Here is a 27,162-nt window from a genome sequence, read left to right as displayed (position 1 = left end):
AATATCATGCTCACAAAATTGAAAAGACACTTAGTTGTGGTCTGCAACTGACATGGCACAAATTTATTGGCACATAGAAATGTTATTTCTATATATTTAGTCAAAATGCATATCAAAATGCATTAAAGAAGTATCTAAAATCAACTGAAACATGATGTAGCACTTATTAGACTAAGACTTATGCTCTAGATATGTGTGTTACTGTATGTGATGTAATTTATCTGATTGTGTTTGTGTGTCATTTACAGTGTGACAGTTTCTCATAAAAACACTCCCTTTTTTTCCTAAAATCATTTGTAATCTAGCAGTCCAAGCAACATAAACTGATTTCAGTGTTCACATGCCCTGAAATCAGATATAATACATCATTCTTCTGAAGTACAAACCACATTCATTGACCCAAGCAATACACCTGTCAGTTTGAGCAAACAGAAGATATATGTGATATGCACTAATTTGACACAGTTTAAATACGATATCAGAAACAAGTCCAAATCTCTTGATATATGAAAACTAGAAAAGGAGTGTTTTGTTCAATTCAAACAGTAACATATAACATATTTCGCATTTTCAAATGTGCATTTTCATATAAAGTATTAGTATTACAATCAAAATTTGGCAAATTGCATAATTTTCATATGCGTTTAGCTTCCAACAGATTCACATTAAAGTGCTAGGTAGATGATCTCTCTAATAGGGGAGTTTCCATGGGTCATATAAATAGCATTAAGTGAACATTTACAGTAAGCAGTCCTTGTTTGTACAGCTTTTGTTATTGTTTCTCAACCCCAGAACTTGGGAACGGGCCAGTTTTGCCATCTAACTAATAGGTGTATACGGAACTACAGCACCAGCATTGAAAATAAATGGACACTTGGGGTTTTCTCATGTAAAAGATCTCTGAGGTCGCCTGTGGGGATGACACACAGAAATGATTTTGCGTGAGATGCCAAGTGCTAGTTGGATGAAAAAACTCGGCCCCTTGATGCACCCTTCAGACTGAAGATGAGAACGACTGCATTTAAAAAGGAAGAACTGTTGAGTTCGAAGGAGAGTTTGCAATTAACATCTTAAATCTAAAATTGAATACATTGTCTGTGATATGTGGAGGGGGGGGGGGGGGGTACTGTATATTTTTCTTGTCCATAATCCTTAAGGGGAAAATTTGCATGCATATTACATGCAAAGGGATGTTAGAATATAAAAGACAATGACATATGAAACAGCACAGATCATGGGCTTGATTGGCTTACATTTTGCTTTATATAGACAAAGAATGAAAAACAATGAACAGAAAGCAAATAAAACCATAAAAAAGGTAAAGAAGATAAATATCATATGTAAGTGATGAATATAATTCATTTCATACATACTACAACTAGTTAATTCTCTAAATAATGGCCTTAGGATCAGCCTCGCGACATGAAATGGTTTGTTCTTTGTTCTAAATTATACTTTACAATATTTAAACCACTTAATCAACATAAAAATAAGCACTAATACTAATAAGAAATATTTCTACATAAGGATAAAGAATTTATACAGAAGAAGTACTGGTGGATGGAATTATAGCATACTAATTTTAGCATCAAGCTGTGATGGTGTATGTGTTTATATGTTCTGTGTGTTCGCAGTGCTCCAGTGCATTGCAGTGTCATGCCATCCCTTGCAGTCCACCATGAAGTCCCAACAGGTCCCATTGGCTCTTCATAAAGGTGAAGTGGCTCAGTAGTTCTCGTCCATGATGGATTCATTGTTCAAAACCTAGAGGAGCAGTACTACAGCGCTCCCCTCTAGTTCCATCTTGTTTGTCTCTAAAGAATGAGCATATCTTTATGTTAAAACTCTCCCTCTTTCTCTGCCTCACACCACCGTGCTGACAGACGGGTCGGACAAGTTGAGTTGGCCCGTAATGTCTGTGGGTGGGAATTGCTGTAGAAAGAGAGAGAAGGTAAAAAACACACAGGATAGAGAACATTAGTGCGACTGTTATCTTTCCTCTTCCCCAAAAGCCCAGAACGGATTTCCTTGTTTACCCCCAAGACAGCAAGTAGCATGCAAATCCAAAACAAGTACTCAACCATTGAATGTTTCAGATGTCCTGATTGCACTAAATTTTACCTTTAGGCCAGGACTCAGAAACATTTTAAAGGCTATGTTTAACAATTGAATGCAACACTTAACAATTCTGTTACATCCAAGGAGGTTATACAAATTTTAAATGGTGTGGGAGAAGTGTTCTTCCAGCTATCTTGCTGCCTTAGGTGGTATTTAGAATTATATTAGAAGAAGAGGAAGCAGGTTCTCTGCAGAGAGATGGTTTTAGGTCACCTGATAACCTATGTGTTATTTATAGAAGCATTATTGGGTCAAAAGTCAAAATGTATTTGGACACTTGCGACACACTTAAAAATATATGACTGTCATTGCATTATATAATGAAATATAAACAAACTGGCATCTGCAAAGAAGTGATGTTAACCAATGACCTTTTTTTCCACGGTATATTTGCAGTTGCTTTTAACCCAGTTGGCTCAAAGTGGTTTCTGGTGGATATATGATATCAAATGCCCTCACGTTCACACTAGCGCCCAAGCAGAGTAAACATAGTTGAAGTTCATAACATTAGCTATAGACGTTGGTTCCACTTTTGACTTTCAACCAGAGGTTTCAACCAGAAAGTGTCCAAAAGGTATCCAAAAATACCTATTTATCTTCATTTAGAACAGTATTAAAACCTAACAACCAAAGTATTTCTCCTAAAGTTTGATAATGGACACAAATACCAGTTGACTTCATATTTTTTTTGTCTAATGCAATGACGATACTATATTTTTAAACTTGGCTCAAATGTTCAAATACTTTCTGGGCCACTGCATATTTATATTTGTAATATATATTTAATTCTCATTCAGTTGCAGTTCCTGTTTCCTCATCTCAAGCTTAGACGTGTTAGAAGGGCAAGCTGTTTTCTCACGTGGGCATCTGCAGTGCCGGGTTGGCAAAACACTCAATGACATGCAGGTGCCCAGTCAGAAGGCAGTTAACACAACAAAACTTTTTTTATTTTTACTTTCAGTTTTTGTAAGCTATAAAATGTCTCTCAGTGAAGCTTGCCATTTTGCAACGGCAAGGACATTTGTATTAAAACAGAGTATTTTGATCTGACAGGATTATTACATTATTATCATTTCAAATTCTGTTCCTTGCTGTGGCAAACTGTGAAATTGAGGCACAGAGAGCTTTTTTGGTTAAGCTGACAAACATTTTTTTTTTTGTGATCTGCTTATCAAGACAGATATATATATATATATATACCCAAGGAATACATTTTCATAAAGCAAAATACATATACTGATGGAAAAGCAGCAGCAACGAGTTTCAGATCATTCAAAATTTTAAGAGTTTAGCAAAAACCAAGGACACATGCAATGTTGGATTTCAAAATAATTTCAAAATAAAACTATTATTTTGAAATTAATATTTACCATATGAATTATAGCATGTGTCCTCTTTTATAGCTTACTGCTTTTTTTACTATGCCATTGCCAATAAATAAGCTTATAAGCTCAATATATGATGCAACAACTCTAAAAGCCAAAGCTTAAGGCAAAAGTTCTAATTGTCAAGCTCATCATCATCATTATCATCATATTGCAGAATAGATGTATTCAGCAATACTTCTGATGACACCGGGAGGTTGTTTTTTTTCTTTTCTTTTTTTTCCCTTGGTGTTGCATCAAGAATGCCCTTTGCACGCCTTAGAGAGCATGAGAGAGTTCTTGTAATGTTCACTTAGAAGGCTTGCTGTTGGCACTTCCAAATCAAGCCCACAGTGCCCCCTGGTGAGAGACAGTGAATCAGCAAAAGAGACAAAAAGTGTGTGTATCATCACTACCACGAAAAATGCAACTACTTCTACTAAGGCAACCAAAACACAGTCTCTACTTCTACGACAGATATATTGCATGCTTGCAGAGGAAGAGAGAGGCTGTGTAGCATGTACATCATGTGGGGGACGTCGACAGTTATAAATCCATATACATCCACTTATATAGAAAGAGAGGCGACACTGATATCAAGAAATAAAAGGATGGTTAAACACTGTGGATGGCTACTATTGTTTTTCTCTTTTCACCTGGGTTGTTGTGCCTTTTCCTCACTATTCACCACCCCAAACTACTTACCTATTTAACTTAAACATTTTAAAAGGAAAAAAAGTAACATTATTCGTAAATAAAATGTGTGGAAATTTAACATAACGAATAGTGCTGAAAATGGAGGGAAAAAAACTAACAATCATTTGTAGGTTTTTAAACCCTATTTAATAAGTTGTGGTGCCATAGCAAATCAAATACATTTTCATCAGAATCAACAGTTATGAAATGTAGAATTAATCTGTTTATGTTATACTAAATACAAGTATATATGTAGTGTATTTAGCTATAGAACTTTTACCATATCTGGAAAGGTTTACTATGGCAGCACAGTCATTTTATAATATATAATAATAATAATAATGTAATTATTAATGATATAATCATTTTGCTGTTATTGCTATATTCCAAGTCTTCCAGGGCCACACATTGTTGTAGGAAGATCAGATTGAAATTTGAGCTTAGCATAGATCATTGAATCTGATTAGACAATTAGCATTTCACTCAGAAATGACCAGAGTTTCTATATTTTTCCTATTTAAAACAGCAGGTGCAACTATTGCTGCAACTACACAAACTAGCTGGGGACTATTTTCAGGCGCTGTGTAATATCACCGCACCTGCTGCACCCATGTTACGGCAGCAAAGTTCCTTGATTATTGCGCCGGAATGAGAGTATAGTTCCTAGCAAAATCAGCCTAGAAAATCTCAACTTTTCATTTTCCGTCGGTCTTAGTACACGATGTAACTACAGAAGAGTCAGGTTTTGAATAGGAAAAATATAGAAACTTGTATAGATGCTAACAGTCTAATCAGATTCAATTATCTATGCTTAGCTAAAAGTGCTACCACCAGACCCGGAGATCGGCTGAATGGATTCGAAAATGGTAAAACTTAACTGTTTAACTCTAGGGGAGTTGGAAAATGAAAAAAACACAGGTTCATACCATTAATAACAAATGTCATTTGTTCTCGCATGTTTTTTTAAAAAAAAATTTTTATAAGACTTTGAATATAGCACATAAATTACTTTTATGAAGTTTTTTAGAGCTTGAGAGCCATTGGTCACTGTCTGCTATTACTGAAAGGAGAAAAGCAGCTTGGACATTCCACTATTTCCTTTTGTGGTCCACAGCAGAAAGAAGATCATACAGATTTGGTACAACATGAGGGTGAGTAAATGATGACAGAATTTTCCTTTTCAAATTCCCATTTCTTGAAATAAACTATGTTAGGACCTTAAACAAAACAAATGTACAAAAGAAAATCATTGTTAATGGATGATTCCAATGTCTGAAAGGGAAGTTCCGCTGTTTAAAAAAAAATGAGTTAGTCTGCATGGTATCGGTTGCTCTGATCAAACACCACAACACCAAAGCATGCTGTTGCGGGAAACAAACATAGCAAGATTTGACTGTTCATATCAATAATGTCAGGCAGGTTTGGGGACGAGAAACACACAAATACGCAAAACACATCCCACCAAAAAGAGGCACACACGTCCACCCGCGCTAACACACACTCCACATCCAGAGGTTGCAATAGGGAGAGAAGCAGCCCAGAAACATCAGGCATTGTGCAGCGCCCCCTCCTCTTGGAACAGATCTTAGGTTAGAACCTTTTCCCTGATTACTGGGTCCTAAAACCTTTCAGCTTAACTCTTATAGATGGCTGAGCTCTTAAGTTCTAACTGACAGATGGGGTCTGGATGGTGACTCGATGACTGACTGACAGACACGTGGCCTTGGCCGAGATGCCAGGAATGCAGGAATAACCAGAGAGAAATGCGGCTCTCTTGGTTTCAGACATGACATGTCGTTTAAGACAGAAGAAAGTAGATACAGAAAGAGGAGCAGAAGAATAGGACGAGAGAAAGACAGACGCAGAAAGAGGAAGAGAGACCGGCCGAGTAAAAAGAAAGATGCCATTCCTTAACCTCCTTACCGTGTCTTTGGAGGACCTACGTCTCTTGATGTTGGAGGCCAGGGTTGTACTGATGGACCTAAAAGAGGGTTTCTTTTTTGGGTCGCTGTCTGCTCTACCACTTTTCCTATCCTAAAATAAATATACGTAGAACAATTATTCATGTTCTCTGGCTGGTTTTCAACTGCCAAAACCACATGCCCTCGTTCCCCATTGATAAGCTATCTTTAATCCCAACAATCTATAAATATGAATAGAGGTGAGACTTATTTAATGCAAAGAGACTAAGAATTGGTAGTAACAGATGCAACAGATTTGGTTGCATGAAGTGGCAGCACTTTCGAATTCTCAAATTATCTTCCTTGGCATCTGTTTTGTGCTGTTTCATAAATACTTCTTCTTAACACTTTGTGGTTTTTGGCACAGAAGGAGATTGGGACCTTTTTGCCCCCTTTCCTCCCACTGTCCAACAAAGGTGCCCCACACTGCTACTCTCTGGCCTCTACAAATGGTACGAAGGTATAGCACAAGATTGGGTGTGTTTGTGTAAGAAAAGGTCGAATTAAGGTGTTCTTACATCCTGAGTCTCTACAGAGGAAGAGGGCTGCATTGGGGAGGAAAAAAAGAAAAAAAAAAGAATATTTATCCACTTGCTTTAAAGATCATATGACTTTAAAATCCATAAGCAAAAGCAGAAGGCAGCAAAATGGGTTTGCTGAGGAAATAATGACATCAAAGCCAAGCAGTCTGTAATATCACAAAACAAAACAACACTCTTATAGGGGAGTAGAGCAACCAATAAAATGCCAAAAAGAGCACAGGATATGAAGTAATACTGATCAATACATGAATACTTATAAGAACCCTCTTTGAGCATTATACTTTTTGTAGGGTATAACGGAAATCCACACCACACATACAGTAAGTAATGTACTCTATCTAGGGTGTCAGGGAGTTGGGTTAAATGTGGGGTGAATTTCATTTAAACTCATGCAGAGGGCAGTAGGAGCATGGATGTGGAAAAAGTAAGCAAAATGTGGACAAGCATACAGTTGACTTTGGCTGATGGAAAACTCTCAGGTTCGTCTTTGTATTTGTTATGGTCCGTTAAAAGTTTCTGAATATCATTTGACCCCTGCTACAAATTAAAAAGTCTACCACTTTGGGGATTTACCACAGTGTCTTTGCAATCAATCTAAGAACAATTTTGCTAAACACACTCTTGTTTGTCCTGCATCAATTATATGCTTTTAACAAAGACAAAATATTAAAAAGCCCTATTTGTCTGTGGTCAGAGTCTGTGGATTTAGCATGCTGGACCCACATAGACCACCCGCACAGTGAGACATGTAACTGGCTGCAAGCTTTGACATAGTATCTCATGAAAGCACATTCATGCTTCATTAAGTTTGGCATCATCCTGTTTTTCAGTGTTTGCATTTGTTTTCTCATTTTCCTGAAGGCAGTGCACTTCTGAATGTGCACTGCTCCAAGAAACACCCATTAACCATTGTAATGTGGGCAGCTTGTTTTTGACATCTCTGTGCTTTTGAGATGACATCGGGACAGCCCAGTGGACAAAATTGCAAATTGGGCAGGTTATTCAGAAGTGCAGTGTGTGTGTGTTACAACGCAGTTCCCTGTATGAAGGTGCAGTACACACAAGTGCAAATGGGGTGTTTGTATATGGACATTCATATAGAAGTAATCACACAAAACATATTTATACTCAAGCTCGCAAAGATATCACCATCAAAAAATTAACCTAGTTAAATTCCTATACAGAAAGGAAGAGCTGACAAAAAACATGAAATGCCACAGTGAATGATCCATACAAACTAATGTTTTATATTTAAATCAACCCCTCAATTTGATCTGGCATAGGTCTTTTAGACTCCAAATTTAAAGTGTTTTGTGTTTGCTTGACCTTTCTGCATAAGAGCCTACATGCATATACATACAGAGACAATTGTACATGTGAGTCAGATGACAGACATTGACAGTAAATTGACCTGCTATCAAAGACAAGTGACTGTGATCTTACCTTTCACTGCTACTGCTGTTTATTCTATTGCAGCAGTTCTGACCTTGTGTGATTTTAAATAAAGAAGCAGCTTGAGGCTCTCACAGCCTCACTGTACTTCTACCCAGCTCCCACCCCACTGGCCCACCCCTCACCAAATATCACAGTCCCACTGGGAAGACCTCCCAGGACTTCTCACTAGAAAACATAGGTCTTTAAGGACACACAGGTGAGCAAGAGTTTGTAGCAGACATTTCAGTTGGACTGTATTATACTGTAATATGGATGTGCTGGATAGGGTTTTTGAATAATATAAGGCTAGGGCTAACATCTACGTCTAATTACACCAATAAGCGCTCTGTCACATTTTTTTTAAACTACAGTCGTGGCCAAAAGTTTTGAGAATTACATAAATATTGGAAATTGGAAAAGTTGCTGCTTAAGTTTTTATAATAGCAATTTGCATATACTCCAGAATGTTATGAAGAGTGATCAGATGAATTGCATAGTCCTTCTTTGCCATGAAAATGAACTTAATCCCAAAAAAACCTTTCCACTGCATTTCATTGCTGTCATTAAAGGACCTGCTGAGATCGTTTCAGTAATCGTCTTGTTAACTCAGGTGAGAATGTTGACGAGCACAAGGCTGGAGATCATTATGTCAGGCTGATTGGGTTAGAATGGCAGACTTGACATGTTAAAAGAGGGTGATGCTTGAAATCATTGTTCTTCCATTGTTAACCATGGTGACCTGCAAAGAACGCGTGCAGCCATCATTGCGTTGCATAAAAATGGCTTCACAGGCAAGGATATTGTGGCTACTAAGATTGCACCTAAATCAATAATTTATAGGATAATCAAGAACTTCAAGGAAAGAGGTTCAATTCTTGTAAAGAAGGCTTCAGGGTGTCCAAGAAAGTCCAGCAAGCGCCAGGATCGTCTCCAAAAGAGGATTCAGCTGCGGGATCGGAGTGCCACCAGTGCAGAGCTTGCTCAGGAATGGCAGCAGGCAGGTGTGAGCGCATCTGCACGCACAGTGAGGCCAAGACTTTTGGAAGATGGCCTGGTGTCAAGAAGGGCAGCAAAGAAGCCACTTCTCTCCAAAAAAAACCCATCAGGGACAGATTGATCTTCTGCAGAAAGTATAGTGAATGGACTGCTGAGGACTGGGGCAAAGTCATATTCTCCGATGAAGCCCCTTTCCGATTGTTTGGGGCATCTGGAAAAAGGCTTGTCCGGAGAAGAAAAGGTGAGCGCTACCACCAGTCCTGTGTCATGCCAACAGTAAAGCATCCTGACACCATTCATGTGTGGGGTTTCTTCTCATCCAAGGGAGTGGGCTCACTCACAATTCTGCCCAAAAACACAGCCATGAATAAAGAATGGTACCAAAACACCCTCCAACAACAACTTCTTCCAACAATCCAACAACAGTTTGGTGAAGAACAATGCATTTTCCAGCACGATGGAGCACCGTGCCATAAGGCAAAAGTGATAACTAAGTGTCTCGGGGACCAGAATGTTGAAATTTTGGATCCATGGCCTGGAAACTCCCCAGATCTTAATCCCATTGAGAACTTGTGGTCAATCCTCAAGAGGCGGGTGGACAAACAAAAACCCACTAATTCTGACAAACTCCAAGAAGTGATTATGAAAGAATGGGTTGCTATCAGTCAGGATTTGGCCCAGAAGTTGATTGAGAGCATGCCCAGTCGAATTGCAGAGGTCCTGAAAAAGAAGGGCCAACACTGCAAATACTGACTCTTTGCATAAATGTCATGTAATTGTCGATAAAAGCCTTTAAAACGTATGAAGTGCTTGTAATTATATTTCAGTACATCACAGAAACAACTGAAACAAAGATCTAAAAGCAGTTTAGCAGCAAACTTTTTGAAAACTAATATTTATGTAATTCTCAAAACTTTTGGCCACGACTGTATTTTCCTGATTATAGCTTGATGTATACTAGCAGAACCTGATCAACATTACCTTTTTATATAGCAAACATTATTTTGGCAACCTACATAATCTTCAGGTATTTCTATTTCATCTAACTCTGATACACTAAGTGGTTTGAAGCATTTAAGTGGTTCATGCTATGAAAGCAGCTTCATATTCTGATGAATAACTAAGCATATCAGCTATTTTAAATATACTGATTCACGTAGCAAGGATGGCGTGGCAAAAAGATGGATCAGCTTGTTTTACATACTAAAGATGGAGTCCCAGCCGCACCCACAGCTTGACTCCCTGAGCTCTCTTTATTGTCCTGTTGGGACAGACAAGAAGAAGGAGGCTGATTGAACCAGAGCAGCCTAGACAATTCCAGGCCCTTTAAGATGCCTAAGAACACGCAGTGGAGTTCATTCACCTTTGGTCACCACACCAAACAGTGCAACCAAAGATCTGTTTTTAGCAAAGGTATGAATAAAATTTGTGAACTAAAGCCCTAGTACAAAAAGTGTTTCTTATGTAAAAGTCTGTTGGGAGGCCATTCCCTCATGTTCACTATTCTTTTTACCTTTTGTGTTGTAGGAGAGAGCTACCTTACCTGTAAATTCTTCCTCCAAACATTGACGGCCGCAAAGGCTAGCTGCATCTGCTTCCTGCGGGCGTCTTTATGTCGCTTATATGCAATCTCGATGAAAATGAGGAAGATCCCAGCTGCAATGCCACCAGCAACTAGCATGAAGACACCTGTGAATGAGAAGGATGAATGAAATTGTCAGACGAATAGCACAGACACTGTATTCTTCGAATCAACCCACTAAGGAGCTGGAGGGGGTGGAGCCTCTGAGTGATGGAATCCTACATGTATTGCCCATATATGTAGGGCCTGCTGCTGGAAACCATGCAAAATGGATGGATGTTAAAGGTTAATGATTGTTACAAATGTGAACACCAACAAAGGTGAGCATAAAACTACAACTAAAAGCATTGGACAAAAAAAGGCCCCAATACCTTACCTACTGTACCTTTTTTGTCCAATCTCTTTTAGGTTTCTCTGTACCTGAAATAGACCATACCTGCCATATTCTCAAAGGTGAGTGTGGCTGGGGCATTGCTCCTTGAGTCACACTCCTGGTATCTCACCCAGGTTTTATCTAGGTCCTCCATGAAGCCATTCTCATGGGAACTGCAAGGGGTGGTGGAGAGCGGGAAGAGAAGTTCAAAAGTTAATAAGTTGTTTTTGGTAGAAAGTACCGATAAATCCCACAAAGTCACCACAACCACCAGCACATACATACAAATTCATATATGATCAAGCACACAGACAACAGAGCAGGGATGAAAGAGGGGTAATACACAGAGAGAGGTGAATAAGTGTCCAATGGTGAGATTTTATACAACATAAAACTATACAGAAGCATACGTTATGCTGCTTCGGCTGGGACAGACCTGAGAATAGCCAGGGACACATTCTGTTTCCAGGGGCTGTCCTTGCGCATGCCTATGCCAAAGCCCGAACGGAAAAACAGCTCTCCCGTGGTCACCAGGTCGCACTTCTGCGAGGCTTCAAACTCCAGCACCGCAGAGTCCCAGATGAAAGCATGCAGCTTGCTGTTGGGGCAGGGGGAAGGGAGGAGGACGGGAAGGGTTGGGGGTTACGGTGCAACAGTACAGTGAGAAACAACACACTAATGGCACCCAAACCCACCCCACCCCTCTTGCGCGACTTGTGTTACCAGAAATCTAGACTGCCACCTCATAGGTAAATGAAATCCAATGCCGGACGAGTGGAGCTTTGTCCCCCATTGGATTCCCTCAATGACGTTTTTGCTGAAAACCTGAAAAAGGTGTTCTTTAGCTCAATATTAATGTATGTTATGTGTGGCACAGAGCTGGGCCTCTACTGTGTGGGGTTATGGACCAGGGTCGCAGGTTAGTGCAGTAAGTGCTGGCACTGATTTATATACCTGAGACCTGCAGGCCCAGGACCCTCAAGACTGACTGACCATGAGGCCAGACCTGCTGGTGTCTACCCAGCAGGGACTTACTTGTCCCGAACAGCCTGGATGGCTTCAGCGGCGCTTTCGTAGTTGTGCTTCTCCATGTGGCGGTACATGGTGCTCAGCTCAACTTGTCGCCGGAAGTAAATATCCACCGAACTTTGCTTCACTGTGGCATAGATGAACTTGTCTGATGGGTTCCTTAGCTAGAAGAAAAAATGCAAACTCACTATGCATTTTGAAAATCTTTACTTTGTTAGTTCAAGTGCTTAGAGAAGCATACCCTTGGGTCATTGATGCCGGTGATGCGCTCCTCAGGCCGGTCCAACACCAGGAAGGCAGCCAGGTTGGCAGTATAGGATGCTACTATAATCATAGCAAAGCCAGCCCACACCATTCCCAAGATTCTTGCTGAAAAACTACGTGGGGCACCTGGGCAACATGTGTTAAGTACAGTAGTAGTCAAACATATGTCAAGTAAAACTCATTTAATTTAATATGATCTTAAAAACAAGTTTGACTTCACATCACCTTCTCCAATTCCAGAGTTCAACAAGACACCCCAGGAAAACCACATAGCTGAAGATAAGGTGAGGGCATCCTCCTCTTCTTCTTCACTGTTTACTTTAAACCTTCCAAAAGGGCTGGGAAAACCAGGTCAAACAGTGTAAATGTTCAGAAAGAGAACAGGCCAAGAACCCATATAAGTAGTCTTCAAATAAATAAGTGCTCCAGTATCCCATGTTACTTAGCATTGGCTATATTGCAGAGACCATAACATATGTGAAGCAAGGAGATGGAGGGCAGACAGGAAAAGACAGATAGAGAGGGAAAAAGAACAGGCTCACAGAGTACAGCCACCCAACCTCCCCCACCTCCATGGCGACATTGACAATAAAATGTTTTCAGCCCTCTCATGTTCTGTGGAGACATTCTGAAACAAAGGTGCTATATGATCCTAATGAGTGAAACAAACTACCTAAAAGAACAAACAACATGTGCATACAACCACCCCATGGACATACATAGAACAGGTAGCCAGACTCTCAAACCAACGTCTTGTTGTACCTGAACCGGTCTAGTAGGTAAAGCATCACTGCCACCACATGCACCGATAGACCCACCAGTAGCCACAGTGTGCTCTGGAATGGCTGCATGAATGAGTCCAGTGTACTGCGAGGAATTTCCTGAAAAACACATTGTATGGTCAGTAACGTGAATTTAGCACATTTCAGCACCAGCTTTGGTAGGTACTAGCGAGGCTGTCATGTGGCTACAGTAGCAAGTGGTGACATTTTTTTCAGAAGTCTATACTTATGTAGCTATACTACTCTATAGCTAAAGTGCAAATGGAATGGGGTAGTTTGAGTAGTGTAATTGTACCTTTTTAACAAGGATAGTCAGTCCCTGGTATTTGAAAGGCTTGGAGAATTCTATGTACTGGGCTCGTTCATTGTTGATCGTCAAGGGTGCAACGATCATATCAGCAAGGCCACCCAGGAGCTCCCCCATCATACCGTTCCATTCCTTCTTGTTACTGTTATTTACCTATATCACCAAAAGATAAGTATAAAGCAGTCTTATGACAATCATCTTGCCTGTACTTGGCATAACGTGAAAGTGTGCTTACCCTTTCTTGTGTTCCGAATTTCCCATCTGCCACCAGGTGTACTTCATAGGTGAAGTTCATGGTCATTGCCAATTTGATCAGAAGGTCAACGCAAAATCCATAGCAACATTGTGGAACAGTTGGGCGTCCTGTAACCAAACCAGAAAAAGTGAAATTTCATTAAATCTGTTCACATTAAAAGGACATTTAGAAAGCCCACCATTTATTAGTTCACTCACTCCAATACTAAAATCACTCACTTATTTAGAGAATGTGTTTTTTCTTTTAGATGGTGTATGCTCTCAACTGCTAGACAGCATTGATGTCTGATCAATTATTTTTCTATAAATTCAGCTTCCACTCTGCAACTGCAAATAAATTTTCTTGCAGATGATAATGGAATAAAATATTAACAAGCTATTTTAATTAATTTTCAATTCATCTATGGTATTGGCTGAATTGAAGTAGCCACAACTTCTGTGGTTGGAATGGATGTATTTTCCATCCATTCTGATCTCATACAGATGCAACAGCCAGATGGGAGCATCACGTTTAAAAGGAGTACAATCCTTACATATTGACTTTCACACTTTACCTGTTAGATTATATAGGCTGGACACAAGGCACATATACAGCTGTCAGCTGTAACTATATGCATAGCAGAATGGCACGACGGAAGCCCAAGCGACACACACACAAAAAATTGTCACACACAACATAAAACACACATATCATGGACAGACTTGCTACATTCATACATATATAAATACCTGCTGCATATATATGTATGTATGTATCTCCAGATGGAGGATGTAGAAAAGCACAGTGACATAAACGTCCCTGATGTGTTACCTGGGATGGTCTCATTTGGTCCAGTGCAGATCACCTTTTTAATTAAGACTCCATTAGGTGTGTACTCTTCCTTGCAGGTCCCGTCCAGCATAGTTGGCTTCACATACACAAAGGGTTCCTGATGAATGGTCACTATCTGCAATAGATGGATTGGATTTTGTTCAGCTTTTCTATGTGGCATCAAACACTTTCAGGTAATTTCTGATTCATGACCCTAAATTTTTAGCAAATTTTGGATAGATGTAGTGAACCCTGTACCTTTAATCGAGTAGACATCTGGAATCCTCTCGGTCTTTCTGTTTCACCTCCAGGCCAAATAATCTTCTTCTGTTTATTCATCACCACCTGATGAAGCAGATAATTATAGCAGATAATTAAAATAATCATAATCATAATCTTTGTTCAGTCTTCTAATCTAAAATAATTTGCATAGATTTCAAAAGTGCTATCAAATTGAATACAATTATGGGAATACTATGACTTAGTGTTGGCTTTAAAACTGTATTTTTGCTAATGCAAGATTCAGGACCCATGTCATGAAATTGTAAATTAAATACTGTGAAAGAAAAGACTAGTACTTGTGTTCCATTGTAAATGCCGACTTGAAGCAGTCTGCTCTTCTGGTAGTTGAGAATGCTGTAATGAGCATATTTTCTGTCACCGTCATCATTGAACTCAACGCGTCCTGTTAGGCCCTCTGGGTACTTGGAAGACATCAGTACCCTGTGGAGCACAGAGAGTACTGACCTGTGAGTAACTTTCTGTATGTGAATGTGATGCATGAAAAATATGCAAAGATGAAATATCATGTGTTGTGACAGTGCGTTAGATCACAGTCTGTAGTTGTCAAAATCCATCAAAGAATGACACGGATGCACCCTCAAGCACGATGTCATGGAAAATAATAAATTAAACGGGAAAGCTGCACGCATGATCTTTAGTGGTACTGACCTTTTAAAAAGTGGCCCGGTCTTCCAGATGTTGGTATTGCCCACGCAGCCCCTTGGAGGTTCTGTGATGTTCTCTTTCTCAAAGAGCTCTTGGATGGACTGGGCTACGACAGCAACGGCATCACTGATGTGCGCCGATTCATTCTTGCCATTGATGAGCTGGAGGCCAATCAGCCCTATGTGTTGATGTTAAAAACAAGCGGTGAGCTGTCTGACTTTGACATTTAGGAGCCCTTTCCAACACCAAAAAACCCATAGGGTCACCCCCTTTGAGCCAGCATAGGTAAATGACTCTCAAATCAGATGTCAAGTAATGTTTTGTCAGATTTTTCCACTGGTAGTAGTTAATCAGAATGTAAAATGAATGTTTTGTTCTTCACTGGCATGGTACTTGAGGCATTTTGCCCAAAATGCGAGCTTTGACCCTTGAGGTTGGATTTACTGAACTGAGCCCACTAGCGCCACCTCTAGCGCCAACTGCAGAAAGTCCTGTCCAGTTGTGAAGACACTAACAAACAGTGAATGATGAAATATATCAGATTTAAGGTATACTTCATACATAAATCCAACTTCAGCTGAGTTTTTGTTGTTATTGGAGCTGGGTTTGAAAGATCCAGTTCTGCAAGCGATCTCCAAAAGATTACTGTGAAGACTCCACAAGTGTTATAAATGAGGACAAAGACAAGAACAAACACTGGCAGGGTAAAAGGTGAGCAAGTGTATTGGGAGCGACAATGACAAAACTTGTGACTTGTGAAGTGCCTGGGACAAAAAAGGCCATTTATAGCTTACCAATACCAGAAACACGTCAAAGGGAGGGTTGAAAAAACACCCTTTTTAAATTCACAAAAGCCAGACTATTAATATAATAACATGATAAAACCACACTTTATATGTTAACACACAGTTTAAAGATAAACTACTTCATGACAATGACATTTTTATGGTAAGTTCTTAATGAAACCTCTAGAGGTCAATGTTAAGTTCAGTACTGTAATTAATCTGGCCAGTGAACCAGAGAACTCAACCATTATTGTGTAATCTAAAGTGACTCGTTTAAAACCTTTAAACACATAAAGTGCTTAAATGTTTAAACGGTTAATTTATACACACACACCAACATCCACTTCTCGCTTCATCAATAAAATCTCTCTAGTTTAACAGAGAAACTGAGACAAATGGCTTCTTTTTCCTCTGCCTGTCTCAGTTGTACTAAGGTGGGTTTACGTACCATCAGGGGCCTCGCTCAAAGCTTTACCGGACATCTCACGCTCCCCGACCAGCCATACATAGCCTGAGCCTGTCATGTTGAGGAAGCGTGCTGTTTTGTACACGGCGGCTGCATCTTCCTCACTAAAGGCAGACAGACAGGTTTACAACCGCTGACAGATCTACAAGAATCTTACTGAAGTATGAAATTGTTTTGTAAACCCATTGCTTTGACTTTTCCGTGTAATGTATTTCAAAGTGTTCTAAGGTCTGTCCTGCTAAAAAGACCAACTGGTTAGTGCTAGTTTTGTGCTGGTCGACCAGCAAAGCAGGTACTGCAAAGGTTGTTGCTAAGTCTTGCAAGTTAAGCTAATTATTTTCCAGGTTTTAGAATAAGTTAAGCTCAATCAAACGCATTTGTGACATATCAATTACAACAAAAAATAAAACAAAATGGTTAGAGTGAATAAACACAGAAAAGGTAATATTTTATTTTATTTTAAGAAAAGGAAGAATAAGTGGAACTTATTTTTGTGGAAATCAGCATTAAGCCACAAATGCTGTTGATTTAACCTTAATCTTATTTTGAACCTAGAATATACCTTTAAGAAACACAAGTAACCAAAACACAACATATGGTGATCTGTTCAGCAGGGGGAAACGAATAATAAATATATGGATGACTCATTCTGATTCATTTTACTTGAAGAGTGAAGTGCAGACATTTTGGTGCACTGCTGAGATAACATCATGCAGTAAACCTCTTACCTGGCAGAGAGAATGATCACTCGGGCCTCCAGCTCTTTGGCCTCCAGAAGCAGGGCAGTTAAGTTAGTCTCTTGGTTGAATTGAAGCACTTTCTCGGCCTGAGATTGGGGTACACAATCAGTCAAAGAGGCTATTTACTTCTGTAACTGAACCATGCTGCCTCATTCAGCACTTTTGGTTGGTTTGGTTGTTACTGTATTTGTATTTTTTTTATTATCTAGGGCTGAAAAGGGGGGAAATTATAGAGTTCCAGGAAAACTGCTTAAAAATGAAAAATAAAAGAATAAAAAAGCTTGAAAAACAAAAAACTTCGGCATTGTTGCATGCAAACTGAGGGTTATCAAAACTTCAGAGAAGGACGTGCATGTTAGAGGTTTCGGGGAGCGAGACCGATGCAACCGAAAACTAAAACCAGGTGGAAAGGGGAGTGACAGGTGAGAGGAAGTCATTTCCCCAAAGAAAAAGTCGAGAAAAAAAGAGCAACGAGGGGATGCTGCGATAGGAAGTACAATCTGAGTGTTGTGTCCCAAACTTTCGGATCTCCACAAAGAATGGGCTTGCTTTTTTAAAATTCTGAATCATGCATCATCCTTTACTAAAAAGGAAAAAATGGTAATGAAAGAAGCGGAGCGTTTTTTTTTTTCTGAAACGGAAATAATAATCGTTCAAAAGAAATCCATTCTTCATTTAAATCATAAAAAAGGGAAAAGTAACGTCTCAACGTAACAAGAAACACGTGCTACCAAGAGAAGGGCATTTCTGGGTTGGCCGGTGATTGGTTGGGCTGGTTCTAGTAGCTACGTTTAGAGATTTTGGAGGGCGGCGTGCACTGACCATGCAAATATACCTTAGGTCCTCTCTTGTTGTCAAAGGACAGTTGGTCTTGGTTTTCATAGTTCCTTTTTTTATTCTGATGAGTAATGTGCACAGAGAAAATATGCAGACACAGAAGAATATTATAAACAGTTGAAAATGGTGGGCAGTAAAGCAACCAATAAATTTTTACTTTTCTGCTCCAAATTTGAAGCCCTAACACTGGGACTTGCAAAAAAACATCATAGACCATCTGGCATAAAATTGCAGACTTTAAACAAAGCTAGCAAAGCGTGACAAAACATCATAAACTTCAGGAACCAAGTGGTGCTTTTCCATCAATCCAGATCGGCTATCTGCAGCAGCGGATGAACGCTTTCTGAATTATTGATGTAACGTTACTTCAAATCCAATCAAAATGACAGACTTCTGTGATGGGCTGCCAAGTTAGCAAAATGCTCGATAATAATCCAGATATTGTTGAGTGCTGAAACACACTAAGAATACCTTTTCTCCTGCACCATCTTGAGTTCTGCTGTATTTTTGAGGGCAGTGGCCTCAGGGAAACCCTGGCTCAAACGGTGCCATTTTGCAGTGTTATAAATAAACCTTCCTCTGCATAGACACACAACACTGCCCTAAAACCGCGATAGACTGGACGCGCGCTCTCAAATCGATTCTCGAATCAGCCTGCTGAAATTATGCGTGACCTATATGGCATTTGCTCATTATGACACCTCAAAGGAAATTAAAAAGGTGAATACACACTGGCCTTTTCTGAGCACCTCTTAAACCGAACTCATGCAGCTGCCATGAACCCCTGCTGCGCATTCGCTGGAAATAGCTCATTATATCTGACACTCTTGTAAACTGATAGTAGAAGGAATATGAAAATGATCCTTGCTGCATAGTGCATAAAAATAGACTCTGAGTTCATTCTGCATTCGAATATAAAATAATGTGAAATTTCGGCACATCTATTAAGACGCAGCAGTCGATGATCTTTCTTGTCTTATTTATATACATTTATAAATATGAATTATTTATATAACATGTTGGTCTTGCTTTCATTACTCTGTAGCTATTAAATATTAATATATATTTTCTCAGTCAGTGTGAACTGGTGTTGTTAAAATGTTTTGATTAGCATTATCTAATAACTCATGCTGTGTAAGTGACAAAAGCATAATAGCAGTCATTTCAGAACAAGTTATACCATTTTCAAGAAAGATAAGAAGAGATGCTTTTTTAATAGAGAACTAATGGGAACAAAATTGCCTAAAAATATCCCTCAAAGCAGGAGCTGCCATTTTCAAACATAAATTAGAAATGGACAGACATAAGATAAAAGCACACTATCTGAAAAAGAAAAAGAAAAATTACCTTTAGTCTGTCTCTGGTACCCTAAAAGGTATCAGGTATTAAGATGTTTCTTTTAGGATACGGTCCTAAGTGCTGTACAACAATTTTTGGTCTATTTTGTTCTGAAAGTGTAGAGAGCCTGATGTTGTGAATTCTAAAACAAAGTTGCATTTCAAATAACAAAAAAGAAAGCCTGATAGAAATGCATATTACACAAGCACAACAAAATGGCAGCCAAGTCTATGATACAGGAGGCAATTTAAAACTTCAATAGTAGTGCACAAAATGACAAATAAAGCCTTCTTTACTTTCAGAAGCTTAAAAGTAAATAAAGAGTTTTGTTCAAATGTTTGCAATGTTTAAAAAATCTAGAGTAGGAAAATAAATGGGCTCCGGTGTGTATGACCCCTCTTGTGGTCACTAACTAAAGCTTGTCAGTATGATGTACAAAATGTACAAATCACAAATGTGATTTTATAAAAAAAAAAAAAAAATCACATTGCAATAAATCAGAAAACAGAGGTGTTTCATGCATGATAAATAGTGATGACCTCATTTCTATCAATTCTATCAAGCTATAAAATGTGATAAAAATCTAGGCAAGACAAGACAATCATTAATTTAGCGCATCTGTGCTTTACATGGGCTTAATAAAGAACTAGAGAGGTAGAGATGAATGCAAATAAAGTTAAAGGTCATTAAAGAACACAAAAAAGACATTTAAAAATAAATTCCCATTCAAACTAGTTTTGAAAGTATATATATATGTGTATGCATATAATTATTTAATAAGAAGTACAATGCTCACAAGGGATTTGAAAATATTCTGTGGCAGAAAACACCTATTCACATTGTCACATGGTTAGTCACACATTCCACAGATAATTTTTTCATACATATATATACACATGCATAAATATTACTAGATAAATTATGCATATATGTTTCTTACATATGTGCACCTTTTCTAAGTGTATTTTTTTAATTTGCCAATGTCTTATTTTCAAAGGACTAGAGTAAGCAGTGATACCCATTGGTGATCCCTCGAAAAAAATATACTGAGATAAAATAAAGCAGCTATTTGGGATTTCAATAGTCTTCCAGCACCAAAAGCGTCTCTGTGGGTATGTAGCTCAATTCGCACCATACCTAAATAGTTTCACTGTTAATAATCTCTCGCAGCAATGAGGGCAATAATAATTACCTCAGTGCTGAGCAAAGGGGATGTGGGCTGGTGATTTAGCTTTCATCCCCAAGGAAACTGAGCAGAACCTCTGCAAGAGCAAAATTCCCACAATGCACCACTGTATTTATGAAGCAATCACAGCTCTAAAGCACCTCAAGAGACAATGACGATAGACTCGCCAATTGCAAGGATTATATCTCTGGCTCAAGGCTACAAAAATACCAGTGTATAAACATAACATAAATATGTTCAAAAAGTCACTGATGCTTTGCAACGCCCCAGGTTAAAGTTTTCATTTTGCTCCTGTTGTGGATAGACAGGAGTTTTTGACTATGGTAAAAAGCAACATGAAATGAGCAAATAACGCACGTTTAGTCAAATCAGACCACATTAGACATGGCTGATGCCGTTGGTTTTAGAATGTCAGCCAACATTTATAACATGGCATGAGAGATGTGATCACATGACAAAAAAGTAAAACAGTTACGTACATTGAAGACTTTTGCGATTGATACACACACTGGCATACAAGCACACACTGGGAATCCTGTAACTGGGAATAGCTTACCTTGGTCTCTCTCTCCTCCAGAAGGGTTTCTAGTCTTTTTTGTGCCGCTCTGCCTTCATGGTCATCGCTGACGATTAGGATGATGTGATTCCAGCGGAACTCCCGCATCATGTCAAACCACACATGTGCCTGGTGGGAATAGGGTGGCACTGTGCGGAGGAATGAGAGATGGATGCTCTGGAAGAAGGGTACAGAGAAAAGAAGGTAGGAGACAAAGTTTAAAATTACAGTTTTATTATTATTATTATTATTTGAGTGAAATAATAAAGGTGTTTCTTCAACTACAGGCTTTATATTTTATTGGTATTCTTTTTTCTTTTTGCTACTGGTAGAAAGAAAAAGAATAAAGTTGGGACACATCATTTAAAAAATGTAATTGCATCACTTTATCTCACAATTCAGATTTTTTTTCCTTGGAATTTTTAGAAAAAGATTTGAGTCACTAGAAACTCATAAACTCACAATTGCGAGTTATAAATCTTTTTTTCACATAATTACGAGTCTTGCAATAAACCCGTACAGAATTGCAAGTTTATCGCAATTCTGAAAAGAAAAAAACTCCAAACTGTGAGATAAAAAGATCACCTTATTGATTGATTTATTTGTTTGTTTTTATTCTTTGGCGGAAATCGTCTTCCATAGTTTAAGGATTTTTTTGCAATTATTTATTTTAAAAGACTGTTCAGTTCTGTTTTATAGCGTTCATTGTTTCGTATTTATAAAATCATATCATACAAATATAACATTTTAAAAATGAAGATACTTCATTTCAATAATTACTGTGTGAATATGAATAAAAAATTAAATGTAGGTATTTCACAAACAAGTCAATTGTTTCATTACTAAATGAATCAGCATTTATGAACAAATTGATAGCATGAAGACAGTCATTTCATTCCTGAATGAATCAAATATTTGAATGAATCATTTGAATAAATGATTCAGTGACTTAATCATTAAGACAGCCACTTATTTTGTTCTTGAATTAATCAATGTTTTAAACAAATCAATTGGTTTGTTGAATCGGTTTGTTCACTGAATCAGTCATTTAAAGATTCATTACATAACAACTGAAACTGCAGATAGAGTAACTAAATATTCCAATTATTAATAAAAAAAGTATCTGTCAGCAGAAAAATGATCACTTGTCTGCAGAATATTTTTTCTTTTCCAATCAAGCTGCACTTTTGTCATTTTTATGTTAACAGACAAACTAGTCATAGTATGGACATTGATTTAGACTCCATAGTTCAATAAACACTCAATACCATCAATTCAATCAATACCCAAAATGTTTCATACTGAAACTGAATAATTAAATTTCTCTCATTGCAGCCCACCTTGTCTGAGTAAATGGACATCCTGGTGGTAAGCCCTACTACAGGTATTCGGTAAAACCCTGCGGTGTAGGAGACCGGAGTGGGCGTCAGATGGTCAGTGGACTGTGGTGGATGGCTCACCAGGATGGCATACACCTGCAAATATGTTCACAGAACTGGTTTAAATACAAACTACTGTAGCAGTCAAGACTGTATCACAGCGGGGTGATCGCTATGACTCATGGATCTGGCCTCGTTCTGTGAATAAATTTACCAGTCAGACAGATTGACAATTTGATTGATTGACGATGAAGGATGTTTGGTTGGACTCAAGGGAGCATAAGAGACAAAGAGGAATCTGGCATATATATACATGTTTTTGTTTTTCAAAAAATATGCTGTATTAAGAAGGAAAAACAACAATGGAGAAAAACATTATGTGTTTCCAGAGAGACCCTCCGGCATTGGCTCCATCTGTCACAGAATGTCTTCAGAGTGGGCAGAGACATCACTGTGCCAAAGGCGCTAAGACTGAGAGATACAGCAGTTTCACATTAAAAGAATCTCACACAACCAAGAAATTAATTCAGCAATTATCCTAACATCCTGCTAACTAGCTACACAACCTTACGGCCCAAATTTGTTGAAGGTATGTACCTAATTAAGCTCTAGACACCCACTGGGTCGACCAGGGAGGTTGGTGTGAATATTAGTGAGAGAATGAACAAAAGAGCACTATGAACAGGACGGGAGAGAGAGAAATTCATGTTCAACCCAGTTTTTGTTCAGTGCAATATCCAGGCCTGAGATTGACTCCTACCTCAGCACTTTTGTAATGACATCACTGGCCCAGAGAGCACTTAAAGCAGGCTTTTAATGAAACAAAGCATCAGGCAGAATTACTCCCATGAGTGTGACAGTTATTCAGTAGTGAAAATGTCTCTCATTTACACTTAATGTAGGGCTTTGCTACTGCAATACATCATGGTTTCTCCTCTTACACTTCTCAGCTTATAGCATGGCATAAAACGGAGCAGATCTATCTATTTATCTATCTATCTATCTATCTATCTATCTATCTATCTATCTATCTATCTATCTATCTATCTATCTATCTATCTATCTATCTATCTATATATCTATCTATATATCTATCTAAATATTTTATACCAACAAATGTAATTTTTATGAGTAGAAAATGAAAATGTGGTTGTGCATTTCCACTCTTTATGCTGTATTTATAGTAAACATTAGTATTCATATGGTGTATTTATAATGAACATTAGCTGTATGTCTCTAACATTTTTCACTTGCAGTAGTTTCCTCTCCCAAAGATATTTTGCGGTTTCCAGATACTGATGCCATGCTGACCCTTCCACCCCCATATTTATTTTTATCAAGCACAATACTCTGTGAAAATAGAAATGGCTTGCATTGAAAATCATTGATTTTTCATGCGTCACCTAGTTTGTTTTGCAGCTGCTGCCCTCAGCCAGTATCGTCATCTCACTCATTCCTGACATCAAAGCTCTGTGGGGTCAGCTACAGTACATTAACCTTTCCTCCCACCCTTAGTCCATCAGCCTGCTTGGATCATCATCTGACAGGCTGTTCTGTTTAGACATCTAAACAAATTAGGCAGCCACAATCCAAACCAAGTTTAACTTTAAGTTAAAAAAAAAAATTGCTTTATGTGGTAACATACACTTTAATGGTTTTTATTCAAGTCAAAATCTACACTGAATGTGAGTGTATGAAATGTACTACATTAGGTTACATTTTAAGGCCAGAATATGTAAAAATGGTTCCTTTTATTTTGAGCATTTTTTAAAATGAGATACACCCTCATTATTTATTCAATATTTATACTTATCTTAAGAATATGTGTGTGTGTGTGTGTGTGTGTGTGTGTGCGTGTATGTAAATGTACATGTATATATATATATATATATATATATATATATATGAGAGAGAGAGAGAGAGAGAGTTCAGATGCAAAAGCCTCTAAGCGGCATTTGAAATTTTCTTCAAAACATTTTCTTCTTTCTTCTTTCTCCTATGTGTAGGTTCAGTAATTTCACTTGGCAATATGGCAATAAATGAGTTAAATAAGTAATGGCAATAAATAAGTTGTTTTCATTGCTATTAAAGTGAAATAACTGAACATTAACAATTTTAGAAGAAACTTTTACAAAGATAATTTTGCTTCTGACCTCTCTCTCTCTCTATACATATCATATTTAAAAATGGTCTTACCTATAATATCCATTTCATTTAATTGTACTCAAGTCAAAAATATGATTTATTATCACTAAATCAACTGAATAATTGAAGTATCTAAACAAAATTTGAAAGGATAATTATGGGATTTATTGCAGTTTTACTTTACAATAAATGTTTAGAAATTATTAGTTGGCATCAGTATATCTGTAGATCTTTCTAATTAATATATCTGCATATTTAATCGAACTCTTTTCAATAACCTAAATAATGGTACTTGCAATGGATAATATCATGCATCAAAAAACACTGCCTTATGAAAGCCAAACAAAATAATAAAATCTGAGTGGTGCATATTGCATTAACATGTTTACCCCTCAAGCAACTTTTAAATCATTTAATTTAATACTGGATCTCGCCACATGAAAATGCCACAGTGCAACGCTGATACTAAAAACCCCACCTGACTGGAAATGAGATCCTCACACACAGACAGTGCCATCTGAATCGCATTAGCTTTGTGAGTGACAGAGATGGCGGTCAACTTGAATTTATCCCTTCCGTACACTTGGTTCGCCTGAGCGACCGCATCCTTGAACACCTGCTCGTATCTCTTCTGGCTCAGGACGGCCCCGATGTTCACAATCTTGGGCTCGCAGCCGCCCCGCACGCAGGAGCAGGAGAACAACGCGGCCAGCAGAAGCAGACGCATCGTGTGGAGGGCCAGAAGAGCGCACGGAGAGTGCCAGTGACCTCCCTTCTTAGTGCTGCCGGAGGCTCTTGTTTGAGCTATTCGCTTGTTAAGAATGAAAGCAATGTCCAGTGTGGCAGTTTTAGACTTTAAAAATATCCCAGGTACGAAATTCACACACACTGCGGCGATTTGTTCATGGTGCCCGGTTCAACTAGGCGATGGCATCTGAGAGAAGCGGCATTCACTGCAGCCTTTCTCTTAATTCCCACTGTTAAGTCAGGCTGCAGACAGGCAGAGCAAGGAAGTCGCATATTGCATGAAAGCTGGCAGCAGAAAATCAGTGATGCGTCTCTGCGCGTCGGCTGTTGTTCAGCGGCGGAGCGCTGTCCTTGGTGCTGACAGCTGCGCGCGCTCTTTTACGCGCGCCCCCGCACCTCCTCCAGTTTTTCGCGTTGGCGTTCCGCTGGAATTAAAACGCTCAGATGTCACAAACAATCCAAGCGTGAAATTAAAAAAGAGCTACAATTGTGTTTCCATTTGGAGCGATTTATTTTTTTATTTTTTTATTAACGGGTAGAATGAAACATATGGTTTTGAAAGGTCGACTATTTATCGACACATTCCAATGTTTCTAACGCAATTCATCTCTCCTGTTCTCGATTGTGAACATCGGGGCCATCTCTCCTGTTCCCACCACATTTTCATTGTAATTGAAATAATTCCATGTGAACGGTTTTCTGAAAGATAAAATTAAGGTGACACATACAAATATGGCGATTATATTTAATAATATTTAAAGGTTCTGTTATTAATCTAGTAAAATTACATAAACAAAACTGGTAGAATTAGTCCAATGTAGCTAAACATGCTATTGACCAAATTTGTGTAAGGCCCATGTTGAATAACTGATTTATTTACATTATAAAGCTAGATCTCAAAGTGTTACATTAAATGAGTCAAATTTGATTATATTATGCTAATGCTATATTATGCTAATGTACTTATACAAAAACTGTGGGATTAAATGGTTACAAAACATGTATAAAGGATCAAGGTATGGTCAAATACCATGCCCAAGACAAGAATAAAGCCAAATAACATATAGATAAAGTGTACTGCCAGAAGACAGGCTCTGACGCACTCTTAAAAATGAAAGGTTCCTCAAGGTTTCAGCAAAGAAACCTCTTGTAAAGAACAGTTGTTAGTTGTATTAAGATCACTTTATTAGTTTATTTAAAGCACCAATGCATAGATGTTCTCCTTGACTCTAAAAACCTTTTTGGCTCTACCTTTTTAGCTTCCACCCAATTAGACTGACTTAAGACTGTTAAATGTTACCACCAATGCTCAAAGTTGTTTTTTAAAGACTGTCAATGAAGAAGTCAGGTTCAATTATGTGAGCAGCACACCATTTATATTTCATCATTTTCAATCATAAAATCACTTGCTCTGTTTCTCAAACCTAGACTTTTAAAGTAATTACTTAAAGTGGCAGGTCTGAGAGCATCTCCTGCTTTAGGTGCTGTGTGTTTTAAAATGGCAGCTATGCAAAACCTTTA

The 27,162-nt window shown here is 38.3% G+C and overlaps 1 protein-coding gene and 1 long non-coding RNA gene across 12 annotated transcripts; one reads left to right on the top strand and one right to left on the bottom strand.

Annotated features, from left to right (window-relative positions):
• Nucleotides 1-1,238: 1,238 nt before the first annotated feature.
• Nucleotides 1,239-26,016, bottom strand: grin1a (glutamate receptor, ionotropic, N-methyl D-aspartate 1a). 11 transcript variants are annotated; one of them, XM_059526025.1, is made up of 23 exons: nt 25,373-26,016; nt 22,711-22,845; nt 21,371-21,547; nt 18,289-18,351; nt 17,442-17,539; nt 16,696-16,817; nt 15,466-15,640; nt 15,093-15,237; nt 14,773-14,859; nt 14,506-14,650; nt 13,684-13,814; nt 13,437-13,601; nt 13,122-13,240; nt 12,585-12,697; nt 12,337-12,485; nt 12,102-12,259; nt 11,503-11,664; nt 11,130-11,239; nt 10,655-10,800; nt 10,316-10,372; nt 6,658-6,684; nt 6,102-6,212; nt 1,239-1,932 (listed from the first exon to the last, which is right to left on the bottom strand). In XM_059526025.1, the coding sequence occupies exons 1-23, from the start codon at nt 25,619-25,621 to the stop codon at nt 1,864-1,866; spliced, it is 2,913 nt and encodes a 970-aa protein (XP_059382008.1). In that variant the 5' UTR covers nt 25,622-26,016; the 3' UTR covers nt 1,239-1,863. The 11 variants fall into 11 exon arrangements, with proteins under 11 accessions (XP_059382008.1, XP_059382009.1, XP_059382010.1 ...); XM_059526026.1 differs by having other exon boundaries at nt 13,684-13,811; nt 14,515-14,650; nt 25,373-26,015; XM_059526027.1 differs by lacking the exon at nt 10,316-10,372.
• Nucleotides 16,038-17,497, top strand: LOC132117022 (uncharacterized). Its single transcript, XR_009425728.1, has 4 exons — nt 16,038-16,173; nt 16,672-16,835; nt 16,933-17,027; nt 17,385-17,497. It is a non-coding gene; the product is annotated as an uncharacterized LOC132117022 (long non-coding RNA).
• Nucleotides 26,017-27,162: the final 1,146 nt, after the last annotated feature.

This window comes from Carassius carassius, chromosome 36 (genome assembly GCF_963082965.1).
Source record: "Carassius carassius chromosome 36, fCarCar2.1, whole genome shotgun sequence".
NCBI lineage: Eukaryota > Metazoa > Chordata > Actinopteri > Cypriniformes > Cyprinidae > Carassius > Carassius carassius.
This window is presented reverse-complemented; position numbering and strand designations above follow the sequence as displayed.